At 38.2% G+C, this 17,093-nt stretch overlaps 1 protein-coding gene across 1 annotated transcript; it reads left to right on the top strand.

Moving 5' to 3' along the window:
• Window positions 1–1,941: 1,941 nt before the first annotated feature.
• LOC122298763 lies at window positions 1,942–4,096 on the top strand. Its single transcript, XM_043108624.1, has 4 exons — window positions 1,942–2,393; window positions 2,505–3,293; window positions 3,428–3,561; window positions 3,651–4,096. Exons 1-4 carry the CDS (start codon window positions 1,942–1,944, stop codon window positions 4,094–4,096), a joined length of 1,821 nt encoding a protein of 606 aa, XP_042964558.1.
• The last annotated feature ends 12,997 nt before the right edge of the window (window positions 4,097–17,093 follow it).

A 17,093-nucleotide genomic window follows, 5' to 3' on the forward strand; every position in this document is an offset into this window, starting at 1 on the left:
AGGCTTATGTTGCTAGATAGGTGTTCTTGATGAAAGCAGCCTACCATGAAATTCATTAACAGAACATAACTCTAATATACTTGTACTTCAAAGTCTGAGCATAACTTAGTGTTAGTTTGAATGTTAATTTCCAACCAGGGCTGGGATATTTAGTATGATAAGTTTGCAAAAATGACAAGGCCTGACTAGAATTTACTATGTCATTTTGGCTCAATTTATTTACACTCCCTGTGGCCAAATGGTTGTGTGTTTCAACATACAACCATTTGTGTGCAGGAAATGACTGGACCATTTCACCATGAGAACCATCATTCCTCCCATGTTGCTCCCTCATGTACACAACACAAATTATAGGTCTTTTTACTGTCCTATTATTTCTGGAAACATTAATATTGGCATAAACAGAGCAATCTACTCTCCATACATTGTACCTTAAATGTTATTTGTATTCTGATAACATACATTTCAATTTGGCCAGGAATGTAGGGGATTTTAGATAGATCATATTTCCTGTTAGAACACACTAACAGGGGGTCCTGTTAATTATCAACTTTAAATCCTGTTAACAAGTTCATATTTCCTGTGATTCCACAAACCTAAGTCATTTTATTACACCTTCTTTTGATCACTACTGCGCCAATTAACCTGTTCCCAGCTAGTACCTGCACAGCACAACCATCCAAGAGCGTGTATTTATTCAGTTATTTGCTCTTTCAGTATAATAAATCCAAATTGAAACTGAAGTCTGCTATTTAATGTCGGCTACCTATTTAGATCCAGGCATTAGGGTAGTTTGTTTGAAATCTGTCCAATTATTCAGCTGGTATATTAGAAAGTTGGACCAGTTTATTCCATGCACACCCATTTCAAATTACAACACTAACATACTCTTTTCTACTACCTGGTCAGCTTCATAAGATGGATAAGGCTTGGATGCATATTGAAGATAGATTGCATTCCACTGAGTATGCTGAAGGGGTTAGACAATTCCTCTCTATGGTGTTAACCCACACTCCTAACGCTGATCAGATTAGGTGTCCATGCAGAAGATGTCGGAATAGAGCTTTCCACTCCATTCGTATAGTCGAGGATCATTTGTTCTTCAGAGGTATTGATCCAACTTATACAGATTGGATATTCCATGGAGAAGATGACCCTTTCCTTTCTGCTGCACTCTTTGCCGAGGAAGAAGCTGATACCTCGGCTAACTATGATTATATTGATGATCTAGAAGAGATGTTTGATGACATCCGCCATGGGTCCTATATGGATCATCATTCTACTGATGATGGCTCCATAGATGCCGATGATCAAGATCAGACCTTTGATGGTCGAACTATCTTTAATTTCGAGGAGTTGGTATCTGATGCACGACGCCCACTTTATCCTTCATGTACTAAGTTTTCAAAGCTATCATTCATCGTCAAGCTTCTTCACATAAAGAGTATTGGCGGTTGGACCGTGAAGTCATTCGATATGGTCATAAAGTTATTGCAAGAGGCATTTCCAGAGCCATCTTTCCCTGACTCATATAACGATGCCCGTCGCTTGGAGCGTGGATTGGGGTTTAGTTACGAGAAGATACACGTCTGCCCAAATGATTGTGTCCTGTTTTGGAAGGAAAATGCATCGTTAAATGAGTGCCCTAAATGTAAAGCTTCTAGGTGGGAACAAAGCACAATTCACCAACGAAGGTTACCAAAAAAAGTTCTCCGATATTTCCCCCTTAAGCCACGATTGCAGAGGCTTTATATGTCAAAGAAGACAGCCCAGGCCATGAGATGGCATGTAGAGGGCCGTGTTGAAGATCCTACATGCATGTGACATCCTTCAGATTCTAGGGTTTGGAAGGACTTTGATAACGTACATGTCAGGTTTTCCGAAGATCCGAGAAATGTTAGAGTTGGTTTGGCAAGTGATGGTTTTAACCCATTCAATAACATGAGTAGGCCATACAGCATTTGGCCGGTACTTCTTGTGCCTTACAACTTGCCGCCTTGGGCATGCATGAAAGATCCATACACAATGTTATCGTTGCTAATCCCTGGCCCAAAGTCACCAGGTAATGATATTGATGTGTTCTTGTGTCCTCTCCTTGATGAGTTGAAGGAGTTATGGGTAGAGGGTATTCGTACCTATGATGCGTACAGTGGGCAAGACTTTACGTTGCATGCAGCTCTACTTTGGACTATCAATGACTTCCCCGCATATGCCAATCTTTCCAGTTGGAGCACGAAGGGCAAGTTGGCATGCCCGTATTGTACATTTGACACAAATTCTCAATGGTTGGTATATGGCTACAAACATTGCTATATGGGTCATGGACGATGGTTGCCCCTAGATCACATTTGGAGACGCAAGAAAAATGCGGCTTCCCTACTGGTTATCCTTGGGTTTGAGACATAACCTGGACGTAATGCATATTGAAAAAAACATATGCGATAATGTGTTGGGAACTTTGTTGAACATTAAGGGAAAACTAAGGACTCTGCCAATGCGTGTAGGGATTTGGCAAATCTCAGAATAAGGAAAGAATTGCATTTACAACATGATGGCGAGTCTGAGAGAATGGGTCTTGGTTGCTACATGTTAAATTTAAATGAGCGAAGGGCTTTTTGTGCTTGGTTGTGCAAAGTGAAATTCCCTGATGGGTTTGCATCGAATATAGGCCGGTGTGTCAATGCTAGTGAGGGAAAGATCAGTGGAATGAAGAGCCATGACTGTCATGTCTTTATGCAACAACTATTGCCAGTTGTTATAGGCAAGTTCTTACGGGCCGATGTGCGTCAAGCCTTAATAGAGTTGAGTGCATTCTTCAAAGAATTATGTTGCCGAACTTTGAACCTATCAGTATTGCATCGACTTCAAGCTAATATTCCCATCATTCTGTGCAAACTAGAAATGATTTTCCCTCCAGCTTTTTTTGATATCATGGTACACCTATCTATTCACTTGCCAGAAGAGGCTCTTCTAGCTGGACCCGTGCAATATAGATGGATGTATCCGTTTGAGAGGTATTTAGGAAAGTTCAAGCGGTACGTCCGAAACAGAGCTAGGCCTGAAGGCTCAATCGCTGAGGCATATGTGCATCTCGAGTGCCTCACCTTTTGCTCTATGTACCTTCATGATATAGAAACTAAATATCATCGAGAGGAACACAATACTGATGTACCCATTGATGGGCCTGAGTCAGGAAATACTGGAAGTTTATCTGTTTTCTCTCAAAAGGTTAGGCCATTGGGGACTGCGTACTCACATAAATTAGCCGACACACTAATGGTCAAGGCCCGATGGTATATACTAAATAATTGCCCGGAGGTTGAGCAATACATTGAGTATGTACATCCATCTTGAATTACTAACTTTAGTAATGGGTACCTAATTGTTACTAGTCTCCAATGTAACAATTCCATGCATTGCTTCACAGGGATCACTATAACAAGATGAAAGAAGAGGACCCTCATAACATCGACCGTAGGCACCAAAGTCAATTTCACGCGTGGTTTAGAGCACGCGTAAGATTTTTTATCCTGTTTGTGGCTTTATGGGGATACATTTTGGGTTATTATTGATTTAAAATATTAAGTTGGGAAAACTCTGATTTTGCTTTTTCTGTCCATTTCGAACATAGATTTGAGAGAAACGTGCAGTGGCTCTAACGACGATTTCTGATGAGTTATATGCATTAGCATGTGGACCAGAACCGACAGTCGCATCTTATGCAGGATGCATAATGAATGGTATTCGATTTCATACTAAGGAGCCGGAAAGGCATCGCCGCACTCAAAACTGCGGGGTGGTGGTTCATGGAGAGCATCAGGGATCCCCTTGTGACTTCTACAGTGTTCTGAATGATATAATAGAAATACGCTACATGGGTTGGCGCAAGGTTTATCTATTTCAATGCACTTGGTATGACGTTGGTGACCCAAGAAGGGGGATACGTGTCAGGGACCACTTAACCATAGTGAATACGGATAGGCAATGGTATAAAGATGAGCCCTTCGCACTTGCGTGCCAAGCAACATGCTGTATTTTACCTGTCCGATCCGATCTTGGGAGGAAGTTGGAATGTCGTGCAAAAGGTTACAAGTAGGAATATTTATAACATTCGCGCAATGGCCCAAGTTGAAGAGATGCTGGATGATGCTGAGTCATCAGGGGATGACCTTGATGTCGATGAGGGGGGGAATTTGAACAACTATCCCCCTAGTCTTGCTGTCGATGAAGCCATGCCCGAACCACTTATCCGAGTCGATGAGGAGCATTTGGCCGTTGCTCCAACCTCCATCTCACCTTGGGGCCCAGCCCAACCAGTTGACGATGAAGCAACACTGGACGACATAAGTTCCAATGATAACTCTGATAACGACACCACCCATCAGCCAATTGGGGAGACAGATGATTCTAATGGTAATGTAGATATGTGCTATGAATTTGTAACCTTTAAGTTGAAAATATGAAAACTAGAGTTGTCTGTAAGCATGGTGAAATTGAAATGGTACATGTAGGCATTTTAGAGGATTTTAGAGGGTGAATATACTTGTGCAATCTAATTAAGATGGTAGAGAGTAACTCATAGTGGAACTCCTTATTGTGTGCAGATTAAGTGCTTGCACTTTAAAGCTAATGAGGTCTACGCTACCAACAGCTCGGGCTCCATTGTAACGTATTTGTCGCTATGTTATCGTTGATGGATCTCCTTTCCCTGCCACCAAGTGATGGGTTTCCGGGGTCACAACACTATATATATTTAAAGTTGCTTAATTATATACCATCTAAGTAATATTACCAGATTATAATACATTTTGTAACTAAGAATACTTGTGCTATCTTCACTAGCATGTTGGTTGCTCGTTTGGAATTAGTAAATTTCAGTGCAATTTCGTTGGCAGGTTGCATATATCATTTCATGCTCTGTTGCTAGATGTTTGTTGCAGAGAATTGTCCATAACTCTAATATACTTGACTAATCAATTAAACTTTTCATGTTTTTTCCTCTAACATATAGTGGAAAGTGCAGTAATACCAACTTGGATTTCTGTCCACAAATATTGCAAAGGTTATTATGGTCGACTATGGTAGGGATATCCTTTATTTGCATAAAGGACTTATGCAGCATAAAATATAGGGTATTTAAACTGTTCATCAAATTTCAAATTATAGGAATTCTGGTCTGAATTAATTTTGTGGGCTGACTTCCATGTGCAGGACCTTGGGCGGTTGGAATATCCTTGGTCATAACCAAACCACTTTCTCCCAGTCTGGATGCAACAAGGTGGCTGTTCAAGCAAGGAAGTTTGTTAGTCCCCCATAAGATGGGTGTGTTTTCCTATTCATTATCTCCTACTGAAAGAAATAAGAAACTAAAAACTGAAATTATAACACACCCATCTAGAAATCCATTTTGCAGTAATTTATCTTAATTGGTAGATTTATTGAAATGTATTAAACACAGCTGTTGACTCCTTCCATTGATAGAGGATTAAGAATGGATGCATAATGATTATATAGATGGCAAGTGGGTAAATTCAGCGTGCAGTGAAAAAGAAGGACAGTAACTTTATTTAAATGGTTGCAGTCTCTAATATGTGGTACTTTCAATTAGATTGCTAGATCTGTTTAAGGTTAATTGGTACAGCTACCACTCATTAATCTGTAGATAGGAGAAGTTTATGGGAAACTGCATTGAGATCGTATGTGTTGGGGTGATTTGTCGCATGCAGTGTTGATTAACATAGTCCATAAAATGCATACATATGTAGCATTACTGTCCAGTGGGAGAAGGAAGCATTGGGGTGTTCACAATTGGATAAATGAAATATGTGCAGGTATATATTCATGTAGATACTAGCACAAGGGATGGGTTCTTAATCCACCAATTATATGATGGAGACTAAGTGCATTAATTGGCAAGAGTATGTCAGATGACCATTTAAAATCATAGACAGTTAGGTTAAATGGTTGAAATATTCATGATTTTTTGTAATCATGAATATTGTAACATGATGGAGCAAATATGTATGGAAATTGATCCTCTGTGCCTTAATTCATAATAATTAAGGCAACAGCTCGGGCTAAGTGAAACTGTAATTACCTCCTAGTTAATTGATTAAGTCTTTTCGATAGAGGACTCTAAAAGACTAACAACATGAAGGTAGTGATGAGATTTATATGTATCTAAGATCATATAACAACATGAAAGCATATGATGAGATGCAGAGACCACAGTGCATGATCTGGGTTCACAATATACTGTGGGGTCAGTTTGTTTCAGTGCAATTTATTTTCTAACTATCTATCAGCATTAAGATCATGAAGTTAGATTAAAAAAATTAGGGGTTAAATGGTGAGTCATCATACGATTCCTGCTATACTCGGTCCAGCAAGCAGATTAGAGACAATTGGGGCTATTTTGGCAATCCCTGACAGTGCATGCAGGTTGTCATGAATGGTCCAGCAAGATCGTCACCTTTGTTCCACTCCTAGTTGGTTAGGTCGCTATTGAGGAAGTTGTCCAGGAAAAGAAAGGAGATAGGCTGCAAACTATCTAACAGAGTAACATTACATTGATAAAAGTCCTTAATAGGGTTGATTTTAAAGTTGAGCTGCATACTCACATTTAGGAAGGGAACTGTGAAGGTTAAATTCCCAATTGATGTGTGGGCATTTTACATAGCAGGAATAATCAAGTTCGATAATTTAAGGTCAATTGGATCTGGAAATACAGTGCTTTGACAAATGATGTCTAATTTGTGAAGATATAAAGTATGAGCAAAATTGGAACAGACACCTCTGTTTTGCCTAAGTCTAAGAGTTTATGTTTAAGGTGTGGAAACGCTGGTTATAAATAATCAAGTTTATAAATCTGGCTGTTAAAGATGTCAAATTTGTATAAAGCATGTCTCTATACAAATTCAGTAACACTACCAGGCAGACTCCTAAACAAGTAATAACCTTCAAATTCCTCAATGTAAATAAATTGAAATTGCCAAGTAATGAGGCCTTATAAAGTTGCAGCAATTTAATTAAGATGACACATATGTAGAATTTCAGTTGTTGGAATTAAGTTATAAACCATTAACAAGCGGATAACCATTAATATAAAGATTGAGAGAGTAAATCACTTCCAGGCCGCTATGAGAAGATCACGGGCTATCAATCATTGAAGTTCAAAATGGGTAAAATGGAGGCGGGAGAAGTTTTTAATAAAGGGCGGTACATTTGAAAAAAATAAGAAGCTGATTTAGGCTGGGAAGTGGCACCTCTGGTGGGGGCCACAACACCATTAATGTGCAGAGTTGTACTTTTTTCATGACAGCTGGATATGAAAACTAGATATGAGAAGATTAAAGGTGACAGATAGGTCCCTGCGTATTTCCTTTGAAGGAGCTGAAAGGTCTGCTTCATATTTTGGCATCGAATATAGAAGAGGTAAGGTTATTTTCGAACACACTGGTTTCCTCTTATTTTTGAAACCACTCACGAGAGATCAAAGGTCTGCTTCATCTACTCTTCACCTCTGCTGACCAACCCAGAGCGACAAGTAGGTACACCACGTATCATTTCCATCGTGTGTTATGTGATTCTCCCCCTGATAACCAAGCGTCTTAAGCAGTCTTAGGCACCAAACTAGTGAGGGTGAATATATGCTGCAATAATGGGTAGGTCTATCAAAACCTAATGGGTTTTGCACACAAGAACCAAACGCTTGGTTAATCCGTTTGGTTTAGGCAACCTTAACCATTCTTCAAATTTTTGTATATCTCAGTGTAGGTTTTCAGACGATGGTGTAGAACTGTGCATGTTGGGTCCTATTTTCTAACGTCTCTATACAAATATAGGGTAGATACTTGACATATCATATCATTTTTTGAATTGTATACTGAAAAGTGGCAGTTTAAGTTACATATCATGGTACTCACTCAAAACAGTGTGGTATGAACTCTTCCCTCTGCCATTGGTAAAGAACGTATATATGTTTGGTTAGAGATAAAATAACTTAGGAAATGTATGTGAAATCCGTTAACGGAGATAGCAGTTAGTCTGCATTTTTTGAATCTTGCTAGGGGTAGTTGATGTGTTAATGGGCAAGCCAGTATTTCAATATAATAGAAATTAGTAGTCTAACGGCAAACTCCATAAGATGTGTTATTTTAATTCCATGGGATATTAATTCGCTGGATTTGATATTGGCCAGTTTGAATTAGTGAAAGCCCTACGTGATGGGGTTAAAAACAGGACAATAAGGTCCTGTTTCTGATGTGATTTATTTGGCCAGAATACATATGGGTGTAAATTATAATGCCACCAATAGTGATTTTTGTCGACCTGGCTCTACCAGGAACATGCTTGAGAGAGGTAAAAGTCCAAGGTCAATTTTATTTCACATTCTAATGATATAATTTCCTGTGTGCAGTCAGAAGAAGCAGTAGGATTTCCCAGCTACCAACACAGCCAAAGATGAGGAGATCAATAAAGTTTCGGGGGGGCCGAGTCAGACATGGAAGGGCTGAGATATGCTGCAGCCAAGAGCAAGAACTAGAGGCACCGAATCCGAGAACCATGTTGCGGGACGAGCCGTTACCAGATGATTCAACTGAGGATGTAGGAGGGGCGGGGACAGAAGGGGCATTGGTTGCTCCAGAAGTTGAAGAGGATGTTGTCCCTAACACAGGTAAGGCACACAAATATGTACGTTATGTGCTTTAGCTGATTGTAGTATTGGATACTACAATCAGCATGTGTAGATATATAGTGCTTAGTGTGCACTTTGGCAGCAATAATTGAGTTTGGATTTATTTTTTTATTGAATTTACACTCAAATTGATGTCTTCATGTAGAACCACCTACTAAGAAAAGAGGTAGAGGGCCAGCGAAGGGCACGCTATTTGAAAGAATGAGGAAAGTGGGTAAGATACCTCTGGTTATACAAGATGGTCATCGGGGGCCATCATGTGAGAATGCTTGCTTATTCACTGGACGACTAACAGAGATAATTAAAGTACATGCCGACATGAGGCATGCTAGTTGGAGTCGTGTACCTGAAGACGAGAAGACAGAGCTGATAAACCGTGTTAGGGTATGTCTTTTTACCTAGTGATAACAAACTTATTCAGCTGGTATATTTAGAAGGGTTGGCGTAAATACACTGTGTAGACATCTATATATAACAAGGTCTGTTTTTGTATATCTCGCAGGTTGATTTTGTTCTTGACTGGAGTAGAGACAACCATCGTGAGATGGTTTCCAACCATTTGGCAGATAAGTACAATACTTATCATTATGTACTACATAAAATTTATTTAAAATATGCATCACATCAAGAGGCCCTACGTGGTGGGATGGACAAGGTGGAGAAAAACGTTTGGAAAAGCTATGTGAATACTGGGCAAGTGCAACATTCAAGGTAGACCAGTCTGTGAATTTATAGAGATGCATTTACTGTCCTTAAAATGACTCTTAGTCAGATTGGTGATCTTACATATATGTTGTTGACCTCATCGTTTGAACCCTAATGGTGTTTGCCTAATATTTGAATTCGAGTAAGGTAGTATTTATAAATTATATACTAACCATCGATTGTTTCTCATGCAGGAGAAGTCCATGCGAAACAGCTCAAATAGATCTAAACTGAAGGTCAAGCATACTGGTGGCCGCAAATCCTTTATACGCATTTTAGAGGAGAAGGTTTGTAATTAAGCAAGGGGTATAAATTGCTAATCAGTTAATTATTGAAAAAAGTGTATCTAACTTTTGAGCTCAATTGTGTGTTTCAGCGGGAGGCAGCACTGAACATGGTTGCCTTCTATAGGCAAACACATTGGTCAACCCGGAAGGGTAAATGGATCAACGCAGCAACTGAACATAATTACGTAAGAGAGTTCCTAATTTCAGTTTAACTTTAAATGGTTTGGTGTGGGTGTTAAACCTAGGGAGTAATTTTTCATGTTGAATATTCCAGAATCTTATGATGGAGAGGTTAGCTGAAAAGGAATCTGAGAAGGATATTGAAGAGGCAGCTGAGAGTGTGTTCAAAGAGGTATTGGGAAACAGACCTAGATATGCAGTAGGGAGGGGTCACATGGTGATTCCGGACCCATCTCCTTCAATGAAGAATAGTAGGGCATATATTCGTCTATCGGAGGAGAATGCACGAAACAAGACTGAGGCAGAAATGTACAAGGCAAAACTAGACTCCATGCTGGGTGATATTGCAGAGTTGAGAAGGAATTTCTCAGAGCATGAGAAGCTCTTAATGAGCTATCGGAACACTGACTTAGAGGGTGGTAGTGAGGCTCATAGAGAGACTCACAGAGATGATTAGTTTTCTAAGTGACATTGGGAAGTCTTTTTTGTGGATGGCTAACATTTGGGAATTATGATTTTTGTGGAGGGCCAGTTTGACATGGCCATTTTTGGCTGGAATGTATCACAATTTGTTAGCCTGTAGATATGTGTTGGCCATGGACTTATGTTATACAGTTTTTTTTTATTTTGGTAATGTATGGTTGAATCTAGTTAGGGTGGATATGAGTTAACGACTGCTGCAACAAAACTAAGATACTGGGTCATGTTTTTTGATGGGTTGTTAGTTAGAGAATGAAGGGTAAGTACTGAAATAGATTTGCTTTATGATGGATGAACATTAATTTCGGATTATGTGTTTCAGTATGCAAATACTTAATCATAAATGCTGATACAACTCATTTGAAAAATACAGGTTAGCAGAATGAGAAGACTGAAATCAGTGCTACATGGATGGAGGATGTTGGTTGCAGTGACCACGATTTCATGATAAAGCAGCTTACCAGGGAAATAGGTACTTTCTAGGTGTGTATTTCTTCAATAGTATCAATGCATACGGATGTGGTAACGATAGTTAATAACGATTGGATAATCAGCAGGCATAAGTATTGATACATGTAAATAATTAGATATAAAGGCCCAATTGGACAGTGGGTAAATGATTGGAAAAAAATATTGGGTTCCCCGATAGTATGAGTGTTTATACTAGCCCCAAATATAATTGGTATGGTAGATGGTAAGTCCTAGTATAGAGCAATCCCTGAGGGTTTTTATTGGATGCATATTGGATGTGGCAGATTTTGATTGGGCTCCTCCTTTTGGGATTTGGGAAACTTAGTTACAATCTAAAGGCTATAGATTGTAATTCAACTATAGCAAACACTTTAAATTAGCAGCCAACCTCCTAGGGATTTGCAATAGCATGGACTACAGAAAGTTAGGTATATAGTAATAATTCCATGTGAATACAAGAATACAACATGATGGCATTTCCCTTCCAAGCCTACCAACGTTGGGATGTGAAATTTTAAAATGTATAATAGACAATATGCTTTTGATGAGATTAATTATGTACAAGATTGCTGGTACCAATTAGTATAGAGGCAAGCTACCATTTAATGACCTTCAGATCAAAGGTACTGAATTCTGTTCTTTGCTGACATAGTTCTTATTGTCTAATTATCAGGTCATCATTTACCAACATGCTGTGTGGAATCAGGGACTGGAATCAAACACCTGTCAAACAGAGATCTTCAGCAAGAAGCCATACACAATTTTTTTAGTAAACTGTCATATATGGACCTCTTGGTTATCATTGATGCTGAAGAATTTGTGAATATGTGTTTGGTCCTGTCTTAATGTAAGGGTATTTGATTTGCAAACATATATACGGTTCATGGCCTTTAACTGTTATTTTTAATATAGTGAGTTGGGAGATGCATTATATATATATAATGCTGAATCATCCCAGTAGTCCAAGGATTATATAATCGATTTCACCGGATGTCATTGGTGGGAGACCATTGTTGTATAGTACGCCTCATGAAAACTAGTAGCGTTGGTGAGGAAACCAGAGGGGATTGCATTACAATTTAGTTTACTGCAGTACATGCATGGTGGCAAACGTAGATTTCCCGACAACAAAATGGCCCACGTTCTGTGGGTAAAATGCATCATGCCACCACGTCAATGATGGTGAGAAATTGGATTGGAAATCAGGATATTTTAAGTAATGGCCACCAAACAGAATCATGCTATATCTTCGATTTCTCACGTCGACTTATGGTAGCTAAACTTGTCTATATGTGTTGGGGTACCATGATAATGCCGCATGAAGTTGTGGTGGCAAATTTCGATTTCCCCACCAAAAAATCCTTCTGGGGCAATCACATTGTCACCATATACATGATGGCAAAACATGTATTGTCACAAGACCAGAACAATTTGTGGGAATTAGTAGCCATGGACATTATACAAATTGCCACCAGACGGTATAAAGGTAAAACTAATTTTTGTCACGTCTACGACAACTACCTAATAAATTTTTGCAACCACATTGATCATCTCTAATATTTAGTTCCAACCATGACATCCGGTGTCGTATAACTTATTACGACAAGTATTGAGGTTAATAACATTAACTAAGTACCAGACCTGGTCATCCCAGAAATTATGAAGTCACAACACTTAGAGTGGCTAATGACTTTATACGACAAACAATGCCACCAGATCGCTAATGGCTAAGAAATATTACGGACTGTTAGTGTGGTGAGAAAGGAGGTATCTTTCACCATTTCTGCTGAGTTGTTCGTCGAGTTTGCCACGGAGGGCCGATGTTTTTGACACCACCTGATACGGTGACTAAAAGGGGTTTTGTGCCACCAACGTGTCACCAGCATTGGTGGATAATGTAGTATTGTCCATGAATTATATGCCACCAACGTGTCACCAGCAAAAATGGTGACAAAAAATGGGGTTCCCAGAAAGCATATGGTTTTAATCACAAAAGTGCTTCACGGAAAAAGCCAGTATTTGTTGTAGTGATAGCCACTACAACAAATATTGGTTTTTCTCACAAAGGAATTTGGTCGAAATAGGTGGGGATTATGTGAGAAAAAATATTTTTTCACCAATTTTGTTCGTGAGATGTTGGTGGCATATAATTCATGAGCAATAAACTTTTTCCAGGAAAAAGTTAATTCGTGGGAAAAGACTACCTTTTGTCACGACTAGAAGTTGTGGCAAAACCTGTTTTCATCTGTGGCAAATAGAGACAGAAATCTAGCCCTTTGTGGTGACATTAACATCAATTGTCACTAGAGCCACAGTCTGAAAAAGTGTATTAGCCACGTATGATTTTGTCACACATTTAGTGGTATAAAGTTTTTGGCCACTCCCTAAATCGTGCCTATTATTAGTATTGGAATGACACTGTTTGGTGATAAATATGTTTTAGTCACCTTTATATTTGTCGAAAGAACTTATTAGTTACTACTTGTACTATTGGAAATAAGTATTCCTCGTGACAAAAGCAATGGCGGATGATTTAGTGTGGTGGCTTACTGTGTCATTTCCGTGAGAATAATTAGTCAAAAAAAGTGGGGAGTATGTGAGAACAAATCTTTTTCCACCAAATTTCCTGGTGAGAGGCTCGTGGCATATAATTCATGAGCAATAATAATTTACCCACCATTTCTACGCTCATTGGACAAATACTAGTGTAATTAAGGAGTAAATATTAAATCTGTCCACTACAAAATGAAATTACTCTCGAAACCCATGAACATACTATTACTAAATCCATAGTCCACTTAAACTCAAGCCAAAACATAAGGCTGCATACAATCAAAACAGAACATATGTTTTCAAGCCACCAAGTTTGCTGGAGGTAGGTGACAGTGTAAAATCTACATGAAAGGAAGAGGAGATCTAAATCAATTCAAAACTCCATAGCCCACATAGCAAAAATAAATAAAGCATCATATTCCAGTGAAACAACCTTGAATGTTAGGATAAAATAAAAACATATAAATTAAAAGCACAAAGGAGACAGAAAGCGACTGACCCATAGCTAGTGGCAGAAGCAAAAAAAAGGGGTACTAACTTCAGGGCGTCTAAGAGGCCATTTCCCAATTTCTTGCTTCTATCTTGATATTTTCCTGTCAACATATAAACATGACAAAATATAAATAGCTCATGACTATTAAAAGTGCAAAATTCAGAGAAAGGAAATCTAACAAGAAAAAATAGTAGCTAAGCATCCTTACTACTAAGCTTTCTGGAATGTGATAAAAATAACAGTTAGCTAAGCATGTTCAGAAATCCAAACAGTGAAATGTAAAAAATAATTTCATTTTTCTAGACAAAATATCCATCTATGTTGAGTTGTAAACACTCATAGTTTAATCATGAATGTCCACCTTCCAATTTCATGTATGGTCTCTAAAACAACCATAACTTGTGCATGAACTTGAGGAGTAAGAAGATGACTGGTAGTGTAGGTAAGAAAACTTAGGACTAATATTATTGATATATATTATTTCATTAGATTGGACTTTATTGACATATCGATTATTTTATTGACATATCTAGTAATTTTCAAAAAAACTTTCTCTTAACTTAGAACAATATAAGGTTGACATTATGCAAAACACTAAGTTTCCCTTCCACTGATGCTAGACATATATACTCTTTGATTTTGGCTTTTGAATTTAACAAATATCATGGGGCCCAAATTCTGTAAACCAACCATGTTTTGTTAAACACTATGCATGCAACAATCACTTCTTCTGTTGTGTGTCTTAGCACAAGAGAATAAGTGTAGTCAAAGAAACAAGTTACAACTACAAGTATTGTATAAAAAATGTACAAAAAGCAACAGAATGTCCTCACAAACCAAGTTCTTGCCATTATCTGATTCCTAAGACAACAAGCACTCAATAAGAAACTGATGTCAAAAGCACAAAGGAACAACTTAAAGTAACTATAGTTAAGGAACAAGCCTCTAGTTGCATCTTTCCACCACCATCAATTCCTTCCAACTCCACTACCATTTCATGTGAATATCCTAGTAAAAGACATATTCAAACAAAACTTGTAGCCTTGCATTGAACTAACCTGCTGAACATTAGTACGATTGTTATTAAAGAAGTTGGACATATCTTTACCATTACAGACAGTACAAATAATAACATGCGTCAAGTTAGAAAAGTGGAAACAGAAATAAAAGTTTTACCTTTGTACCAAGTCCAATTGTTTTCTTCAATTTGAAAAAGTCATGTGTAAAATATCTTCAAAGGTGTTTCATTTGTGGAAACCCCCATGTCAGAGAACTTCTTTAAGACATTACAGTTTCTGAAAACAATCAAATATCCCGAGTTAGCTAATATCACACTTGAAACGACTTAACTGGTATGAACTACAAGTTATTGGCCTCCACATATACAAAATCAATTCAATTTACACTAAGTGAATCATTCTCATTTCAAATGCAAAACGAATGAAATAATCACCCACTTCAAGTTCTACAAAAAAAAAAAAAAATTAAGCAATAAATATAAGGATTAATTATCACCAACCCACTTCAAGTTCTACCTACTTGATCAAAACCAAGCACTTAGAATCAACAATTATATTACAAAGAAAACGAAAATAACCTAGAGGAGGACTTGCAGGAGGTGAAGGGTGGGGCTTCAAAGGTGGCAGATTGGGAGTGGGAAAGGGTGGTTTGGGTTGCTAGAGGACCGGTAATGAAATGGTGAGAAGATGGTGGCCAATGGTGGTGCGACGACAGTGCGGAGAGGATTTTGGGCCGCGGCTTGCAGCCGTAAGCGGTGGAGTTTGGTGGTGCGAGAAGGGCTAAAAATAGAGGGGTGAGATCGTCAGCTGATGGGGAAGAGAGTGAGAGCAACGGTGACAGAAATGGGCAGCGCACGGCGGCGCAACAATCCACAACCCAAATGGGTTTCGCACAGCCAATGGGGAGGAGAGAGAGAGCATGGGGAAGGGAGGCTGGGGTGGGGGAGGTCGTCGGAGTGTGGAGAGCTGGTGAGCTAGGCGTTGTCGCCGGACGGCGGGGCACGGCGTGGCTGGGTCGCACACGGGCTAGGGGAGAAACAAGGAGGAGAAAAAGAAAGAAGAAAGAAAAAAGGAAAAAGAAAAGTAGGGAAAAGAAAAAATGAAGAGAAAGAAATAAGGTGTGTAGTCTTTTTAATCTGAGTCTCAAAATAGACGTCCCTAACGAAAAAGATTTCACAATGGTAAATGTAAATAATATAATTTAAATGCAGTGATTTAGTAAAATAAAATAATAAAATTTATTAACTACAAAATAATAATTAATAACAAGAAAGTACATCAAAATAAATTTCACAACTAAAAAAATCATAAAATAAATCCAGCGAGAAATCTAATAAATTTAAAACAAAAGAATCAATCTTTTAAATCTCTAAAATAATCTCTAAAATACATCTCTAAAAAAAATAAAAATAAAAAGATAATCGACGTTAGGTGTGGGTGTGGGGTATACAGTAGGTTGATGTATGGTATTCCTCTATTTAAAAATATGTAGAGATTTTTATGGCAAGTAGTATTTGTGGGAATTACTTATTTAGTAGCGGGTAAAAACAATAAGCCACGATGACGAGGGTACAAGTTAAATAATAATTTTGCGGCGACTTCAATCCGTGATAAAAGGTCAATTTAACTCATTACAATAACTATTTTTCTACTAAAGGCGCATAGTTTGCCCATATTTATTATCCAAGAAACAAGTTGATCACAAAAACTACAAACGTGGTAGAGAAAAATCTTTTGCCATCAAATACTATTGACCAAGACAATTTCATGAGAAAATGTCTATGTTTATTCTCTCCAAACATTTTGGTGACAAAAAGCCACTTTTACCCACGACAGCTAGCCGAAGAAAAAGAACTCGTGGCAAAAGCCACAAAATGTTGTATTGAGCTAGGCATCTCATGATGATCTGCAGATCATCCACATGAAGCCCTGATGCACCATATATATATATATATATGTATTTATATATTTATATATGTATTGCTGAGATATGGCATAATATTGTAAACACAAAATGGATCAGAGGGATTAGGACGAGTTAAGAAGACTAGGAACCACCGCTTGTACTGACCTTTTTGTTTTTGATGATGACTAGTTGCAAAAACAAAATGGAATTTTTGTTCTACTTTAAGAAGGGTTATTATTATTTTTTTAATTATCATTTATTTCAGGAAGAAGGAAGAGAGATAGATAGAAAGGGTTACTAT

This window comes from Carya illinoinensis, chromosome 16 (genome assembly GCF_018687715.1).
Source record: "Carya illinoinensis cultivar Pawnee chromosome 16, C.illinoinensisPawnee_v1, whole genome shotgun sequence".
NCBI lineage: Eukaryota > Viridiplantae > Streptophyta > Magnoliopsida > Fagales > Juglandaceae > Carya > Carya illinoinensis.

What these genes read in the sequence shown, in the direction of transcription:
- LOC122298763 (XM_043108624.1), top strand. Translation starts at nt 1,942, where the DNA reads ATGAGTAGGCCATACAGCATTTGGCCGGTACTTCTTGTGCCTTACAAC. An exon ending in TCCCTACTGGTTATCCTTGG is followed by an intron (nt 2,394 to 2,504) that starts GTTTGAGACATA and finishes CAATGCGTGTAG; the next exon opens with GGATTTGGCAAATCTCAGAA. An exon ending in CTAATGGTCAAGGCCCGATG is followed by an intron (nt 3,294 to 3,427) that starts GTATATACTAAA and finishes ATTGCTTCACAG; the next exon opens with GGATCACTATAACAAGATGA.